We start from the raw sequence: 7,446 nt of genomic DNA on the forward strand, positions 1-7,446 counted from the left end.
GAGCCCGGTGGCCTGTGGCATCTCGGCCCACTTGGGGGACAGTGCCAATGAGTCTGTCTGGCAGGGAGGGAGAGCGCCAAGTCAAGGCCTCACTCCAACTCCACTGCTCAAGGAGTAAACCAGACATTTGGTCTCGGGCCTGCGGTCAGCGGCTGCGCCTGCGGTCAGCGGCTGCGCCTGCGGTCAGCGGCTGCGCCTGCGGTCAGCGGCTGCACCTGCGGTCAGCGGCTGCGTCTGCGCTGCACCGAGGCAGCCTGGGCGTGCAGCCTGCTTTGAAATTTTCCCTCTTTCCTGACGGGCCCGTGTGATGTGGCCTTGCTGACCCCAGAGGGCCGGCCCCCGCCCTTAGGCAGTTCGGGTCATGAGCCGCTGGGGACACAGCTTTCGGACGCGCCAGCCGACGGGCACCCCTCCACCTCCTTCGCTGGCGCCCACCAGCAGGGGTCCCGACGCCCCTGTCACTGAGTGTCCTCTCGCCACCCCGCTGGTCGCACTGGCCCGTCCTGAGCCTGCTCCCTCCGCCTCGCTGCTTCCTGCAGCCTGGGCCCCACCGCCCCGCCTGTCCTCCGTCCAGCAGTGGCTGGCAGGACGCACCCCAGCTCCAGGTCTGCTCTCAGTTTCACCGGCACTCATCTCCGCTGGCCTCGCCATCCCGCGGGACAGCAAAGCGAAGGTCCTGAAAGCCTGGTGGGAAAACCCCCGACCCCAGAACTCCCTCCTGGGGCTGCCACGCAGCTTTCTACAAATGAGGTCTTTGCCACGCAGGAGAGGCGAGGAGAGTCAGATAGGGCCGTCTCGAAGGTCCCGAACAGCCGCGTAGAGCTGGCCGGGAATCACTACGCCTGCTGATTCTCAGGCCCTCCAGCCGGACTGAACCGGAAACGCTGGGTGGGGCCGACCACCTGGTTTGAGCCAGCCCTCAAGGCCACCCCGTGCCAAGGCCCCCCACCCTGTGCCCGACCGGCACCCTCCACCCAGCTGGACAGTCTGCCTGCCTGGCCTGGGCGCCTTCACTCAGCTCGGTGCTCTGGGGTGCTGCTCCCAGCCCCACAGTGGCGAACACAGAGCGCTTTCCAAGTCATGAAGGCCGCCCGTCCTCACAGAGCAAGAGGTGCCTAGCACGGCACGGCCCGCCCGCCAGAGCCAGCAGGGGCGTCAGCGCAGGGACAGCCCCCGGCAGCGGCGGGGAGCCCACCTTCGGCACCCGCAGGCAGCAGATGAGCGCACTCAGCACCACCGAGGGCTTGGAGGTGGCCTTCTCTGTGATTATCACCGAGGCCAGCGTCTTCCGCATGTCGGGGCCTGGCCCCACCGTGTCTGTGTCAGCCGACTTGCTGTCCATGATGTCGAGGAGGTTGGTGACTTGTTGGAACATACCTGAAACCAAGGGGCGCTGGTGGTGAGGCCATAACGAGGGGGGTACCCCACGCCCCCGACTCCAGGTCCCGCACCGGTCCAGCTGCAGGTGATCGGCCAGGGTCCGGCCCACCCAGTCCACAGATGGAGAAACTGAGACCCCAGCGGGGATGCGCCCAGGGGCTGGCACCGAGAGGGGGCAGGCGGCAGGGCCGGGCGGCCTCTTACCCCTGTCTTCTGGCTCCAGAGGCCCCAGGCCCTCCGTCTCCTCGGACGAGTCCTCGTTTGAATTTGTTGCTTCTTCTGCCATCTCTGCCTCAGACTCTTTTGCACACATAAGACTTGTAAATATTTCGTGTGTGGACACACCCCAACAGGACCTCCACAAGTACCATCCCGGGTCTCAGCCTCCCCCTGAGTGTGGGGGAGCCGGGACTGGTTGTGCCAAGAGCGGCCATATCCTGTCTCCTCAGTTGGGCAAAGATCGTCCCACTGGCCTTGCAAAGTCCAGCAGGACATCACCGCGGGGGGGGCGCGGCGTGGACCCACAGCCACGAGGGCCTCGGGGAGCTGTGCTGAGCGAGCAGTGATTTGTTACACGTGTTGGTGCCGGCACACTCAAGACGGGCCTGTCTCCCCCCTCCGGGCTCTGCCAATGTCAAGCTAATGACCAGTGAGAAGCTGCCTGGCAGCTCTCGTCGCACCTTCCGGGGGTCTCCCCCGCACCCCAGCACAGAGGTCAGCGTGGAGGCTCGTGTTCCCACATCCTTCTCCCCCGTCCCAAACGCTCAAGCCCCAGGTCCCATCCTGGGCTTGGCACGAAACTCCCCCCAGAGTCTGTTACAGGGCTGCCCCGGACCTAACGCTGACCGCTTCTCAGAGTCTCCTCTTGGGTGGGACAAAACACCATGAGACGCAGCTCTGTCTGCCCAACGCACATCCAAGGGGACCAGACGCTGGCAGGCGGGGGTCGGAGTCAAGACAGCCCCTCGGTCGTGACACACGGTGGGCAGGCGGCGTTCACAGGAAGCAGCACCGTTGGGTCCCCGGCCCTTAGAACCTTCAGCCCAACTGACTTCCTGAGTCCACCAGAGCTGTGAGGACCTCCCCCCCCCATCCTGGGGTCACACCCCACCTTACATGGTTAAATGTTTGTCCCCCACCTATGGTGACATACGGTATGGGCGCTTCATTCACAGCCAAGCCCCCTGGGGGGGCAGGGGTGGGAGGTGGAGGGGTGGTCAGAGAGGGGTTCTGGGGACAGGTGTCATCCCCTGGGACATGCTGGCTGGCAGGATGGGGAAGGGGTTCCACCGGCAGGATAACTGGAAGATATGACCCTCAAAGACAGGGGACAAGGTGGGGACCCCGTTTCCTGGACCTCAAGAGGGTCTGTCCCAGTCACCCTCAGTTCCACAGGCACAGCACGCGCCCCCGGGCCACGGACAGGGGCCAGAGCTGCCTCTGCTGCAAGACTGCCGATGAGATTCCCGCCAGACTTCACCCGTCCTGCCAGATGGGGCTCCTCAGCGCCTCAGTCACAGGAACCCACAGCCTCGGAGGCCTGGGGATGTCGGCCGCAGAGGCACTCTCCGCTAGGGAGGAGAAACAGGACGCGGGCCCCGCCCAGCGCCCTGGGTCCTGCTCCCCCCATCCCGCACCCATCATCACAGTAGCTGCCACTGGGCCAGCTGCCAGCCCAGGTGCCCTCTAAAGAGTGACCTCCACTGTGAAGAGACGTCCTCGTGGTTCAGAGTGGTTCCGGGACCAGGAGGCGAAGACCCAGGGCGGGGAGGGCTGTGGCTGGAGCGTTAGACGTGCGAGTAGCCGCCTTCGCTCGGGCAGACGGCCGGGAAACTCAACGGCAAAGGCAACGGCTTGTTATTCTGAAGTGCCTGCGGGGCCGCTGGGCGGCCTCTTGCTCTGGCCGTGTCCAGCCAAGTCCAGCTGGACTCCTGAGCATGGTGGGCAGCTGGTGGGCTGGAGAGGGCGGCTGGCCTAGGGTGACCTCACTCGTGCCTGGCTGCCTCTTGCCTGAAGTCTCTACACAGACAGACCCTGCCCCAATGTGCTGCTTCAACTTTTTGTTAGAACATTCTAGAATTAAATTTTAACCTCCTTCTAACACCTCCTGAATCCTCCCTGAGATTACTTTTAACTCAGAGCTAGTGTAAGTGTTCTGACCGCAGTCCGGGGAGCCCTGACAGCTACGTACTGTAGTAACGAGTGTGTCTGTAAGGAGCATTCTCTGTGCCCCTCGGCATTTCTAAACATTGATGTTTCCGGCCACAGCCCCAGGAGCACTCTCTACAGGAAGATAAACGGGAGGACTCACCGCTGCTTGTGGCTGAGCTCCTGAGAGAGGAGGGCGCGGGCGCCCGGCAGGAAGGAGGCCCGCCAGGGCACACAGCCCACGGCCCCGCAGCGCGGCCACAGGGCTGGGCAGTCTGCCGCCGCAGCCCTAAAGTCTGCTGGCTCCGGCCTCTTCCCGGGCTTCTGTCAAGGAAAGGAGCTCTGCTTTGCTTAAGGACGGCTCGAATCTCCCGTGGCCACCGTCAAGGACCAGAGAACCCCAAAGCCTGGTGGCGGGTTTTGTTCTTTGTTTTTTTCTTGTTTGTTTTAAAATTTACTGTGTTGACGCCATAAAAGATCGCTGTATTGACCTGAGAAACAGGTTTCCAGGTGATGTGTGGGATCTGACCCATGTTTTACTCCGGGGGAAAGAGGGTGCTAAATGCCTCCCGAGCACCGAGCACCTGCTGCTGTGCACACTGGTGGGCTGCAGCTCGAGCCCCGTGACCTCCGGCTTTGATTACGTCCTCCCTGGGCCCTCCCTCCCCTCCGAAGCTGCCTTTGTTACTGCCCGGTAGTGTTTATAAGAGTTTTGCTTTGCCAGGTGTCAAAACCAGCATCTGTCTTTGCCCTCTGACTTGCTTAGCGCACAGAATTCCCTCGAGTCCTTCCGCTCTGCTAGCCTTGGGCTTCGACTGAATTCCGCTCCGCCTGGCCTGCACACACACTCCCCTCCCACAGCCGGACCGTACACTGCTGCCCGGGACACTGCCGCGCACCCCATTTCCCTCCCATACAAGTCCCACAGGAAGACGCATTTCCTTCTCCCTCCTCACAAGCGACACCTGTGAGCAGCAGAAACCAGGACCTGTGTTGCGGGAGACGGAGTCGACCCCAGCCGCGTCACCTACAGGGGTGACCCCCAGGGTGGGCAGCGGGCTCCTGCACTGCCCCCACCTGAGCCAGGGAGCACTGCCTGGCACAGGGGCGCTCTGTGCAGCCCCCTGAGGGTGCACGGGGAAAGGACAAGGGTAGGTCAGTTAGAGGGGCTGCAGGGGACAGAAAACAGACCCAGACATCTTCACCCCAAAGTGAGGGTGCTGGTTAGATTGTTTTATTTGGAAAAACACTCTGGAGTGGCTAACTTATCGCAGTCTTGACTAGCCATAAGGTTATTCCATACTGACGCTGCAGGGGGCCCCTCACCCTTCTCAGTGCGCCTTGGACTTGTGAGGCTTCTTCCCTGACCCCTTCGCTGGCCCCTTCTTCCCGAAGCACTTGCGGCAGCAGAAGACGCAGCTTTTATAGAAGAGGAAGACCACGGTGAGCGCGATGGCCAGGAGGAAGCCCAGCACGTCCAGAGAGTGGTACTGGTACCAGGTGAGGTCGTGGGCCGCCGGCCGCAGGTGCGGCGCCCCCTTGTTCCGCATGACGTACTCCACCCAGAACACCGCCAGGTCCAGGGGCTCCATGGGGCGGTCCTTGTGCAGGCGGGACAGGCGCTCGATGTTCTCCTTGTAGCTGAGCAGAGGCCACGAGTGAGCGCCCGCGGCCGCCGGCAGGGGGCGCAGCGCCCCTCTGCCTGCGTGCACTTAGCGCACCCCGAATTTCCAAACTCCTTAAGGAGCTGCGCTCCTGTTATAGCCAGAAATGAACGCCCAGCATGCACACACAGCCAGGCGCGCACACGCGTGACTCACGCACGCACACCTGCACGCACGCTGTCGTCTCTCCAAAGGCATGGAGAGAAAGCCTAAGCTGCAAGGCTAGCTTCCCACTGCTTGAAACTTGCTGGCTACATTAATTTTCGCTTTAGTAGTATGTTGGAGAGAAAGCCAAGGATACTTTTCGGTGGCGGGCTAAAGAAAGAAAGGAAAAACTCAAGTCCAGAGGAAGGAGGGCTTCCCATGCCAGGCAGTGAGCAATCACAGCACCGCCGAGTGGGTGACCCGCTTTCTGTCCGCGGCTGAAGCAGCGAACGCCCCAGTGCGGGGTTACCGGAGGCGCGTGGACGCCGCAAGCGAGAGCGCAGAGGCTGCTGTTAGCTGGGACTGTGCGGACAGCCCCGTCAGGACAGCCAGCTCCCAGGGGCTTGCCTGCGTCAACCCCAGCATCGCGTCACGAGGGGGCGGGAACAGAGGCGCTGTTCTGGGCTCTGCTTACCTTTTCTCACGGATGACCGTTTTAATGGCCGTGGCAAAGTCGTCAGAAGTCATTTCCAGGACGTTCAGGGAAATGCCAGCGCCGCGGGTCTCCATGCGCTTGGCGTTGTCCATCTGGTCCCCGAACAACGGCAGCATCACCATGGGGACGGCGTTGCAGATGCCCTCGTAGATGCCGTGCGAGCCCGAGTGCGTGATGAAGGCGCGCGTCTTCGGGTGAGCTGACACGCACAACGAGGGGGGCGCCAGGTCAGTCCCGCCTGACCTCGCTGCCGCTGGGAGCACCCCAGGACTCAGCGCGGCCCCCGCCCACGTCTGCAGGAGAAAATGTGGGGTGGGAGCCCCGGACCGACCGAGCAATCCTCCCGGCACGCGGTCTGCGCGCTTCCCTAGTGTGGCCGCGCTCTGCCCTGGACAGCGAGCGCTCCCCACGTACCCAGCAGGTCATTCTGGGGCAGCCACTTGACCAGGATGGTGTTCTTGGCGAGGTTCGAGGGCCGAGGTCCGGTGTACCGCCACAGGACCTTGTGGGGACAAAAGAAGGGGGTCCGGGGCCCATGCTCCTTCTCATGTGAAGAGGTGACCCGGAAGGAGGGTCCCGGAAGGAGGGTCCCGGAAGGAGCTAAGCTGGGTGCAGGGCCCGGCTGGACTGGGGATTCTGGAGGATGGCGCAAGTCTATGAGTTTTTCAAAATTGATCATGGGAAATTTGCACTTTTCTGCACTTGGAGGGAAAGTTTCCTTAGCAAAAAGAGTGACTGCAGAAGGGTGGGAGCAGGATATAAGCGATAAATCCACTGTTTGAACCAACGCCTTTTGGAGAAGCGCTCCCATGCAGAAGCTCTGTGTTCATTAGTGAACTCCTGACGTCAGTGTTCTGGGGCCTCCCTGGTGGCCCAAGAGGTCAAGCGCAGCACTCTGAAGCTGTCCACAGCCACTTCACTGCAGCATAAGATCAATCCCCAGCCAGGGCACAGCAGACCTCTCCTGCCTCTCCACTGCTCCCCTCAGCAGTGGACTTCGTCCATCTGCCTGTTCTGCCCCCCACTCTGTCTCTGGCCTGTACCCCAGCTCTTGTATACCTCAATAAATAAATCTTTTTTTTATTATCAAAATGAAGTCCATGCTCTGCAATATACATTGAGTCTCTTAGAGAAAATGGGACTTTCAAGTGAAATGGACTGTGATTTAACAGAGGAGTTGAGAAAGAAACTGAATAAAAGTCCCTGAATCAATCATTGGGAAGCCCAGCTATAAGGATTAACTTGGACATTTGAAGCCTTAAAGAGCTCGATATCAAAGAATCAGATAGTTATCTTACCGTCTGAGGTATTTTGCCCAAACCATCAGCAATTTCCATAGCTTTCTTCTCCGGAATGGCTGAGACCATTGACCCCAAAGAGAAAACCACGATTCCGTGTTCTCCGGAAGCATTGATATAGGTTTCAAATTCCTAGAGCCAGAAGAGAAACAGCCAGTTAATTCTCCCTCCCATCCCCAACGACTGGTGTACAGAGCTCCGAACCTGCTACCTTCCTCTTCAGGAGGTGAGGAAAGTGTGTGAGTGTGGAATGCGTGTGTGTGGTGTGTGTGTGTGGTGGGTGTGGTGTGTGTATGTGTGATGAGTGTATTTGTGG

General features: G+C 60.8%; 2 protein-coding genes across 4 annotated transcripts in view; both read right to left on the minus strand.

Moving 5' to 3' along the window:
* Positions 1-2,296, minus strand: part of MROH2A (maestro heat-like repeat family member 2A) — a 35,455-nt gene extending 33,159 nt beyond the window's left edge. The window contains exons 1-3 of the mRNA XM_004674761.1: positions 2,227-2,296; positions 1,585-1,680; positions 1,196-1,377 (exon numbers count right to left, since the gene is read on the minus strand). Of these exons, the coding sequence (XP_004674818.1) occupies positions 1,196-1,377; positions 1,585-1,680; positions 2,227-2,296 (348 nt within the window). The remainder of the gene's footprint in view (positions 1-1,195; positions 1,378-1,584; positions 1,681-2,226) is intronic.
* Positions 2,297-4,749: 2,453 nt separating this feature from the next.
* The window catches only part of LOC101624222 (UDP-glucuronosyltransferase 1-1), a 55,325-nt gene continuing 52,628 nt past the window's right edge, over positions 4,750-7,446 (minus strand). For all 3 annotated transcript variants that reach the window (XM_012729310.1, XM_012729305.1, XM_004674183.2), the window contains exons 2-5: positions 7,131-7,262; positions 6,247-6,334; positions 5,812-6,031; positions 4,750-5,169 (exon numbers count right to left, since the gene is read on the minus strand). In XM_012729310.1, the coding sequence (XP_012584764.1) occupies positions 4,860-5,169; positions 5,812-6,031; positions 6,247-6,334; positions 7,131-7,262 (750 nt within the window). In that variant the 3' untranslated portion in view covers positions 4,750-4,859. The remainder of the gene's footprint in view (positions 5,170-5,811; positions 6,032-6,246; positions 6,335-7,130; positions 7,263-7,446) is intronic.

The sequence above is a fragment of the Condylura cristata genome, unplaced genomic scaffold, assembly GCF_000260355.1.
Source record: "Condylura cristata isolate star-nosed mole 26May11 unplaced genomic scaffold, ConCri1.0 scaffold00002, whole genome shotgun sequence".
In the NCBI taxonomy this organism is placed as follows: domain Eukaryota; kingdom Metazoa; phylum Chordata; class Mammalia; order Eulipotyphla; family Talpidae; genus Condylura; species Condylura cristata.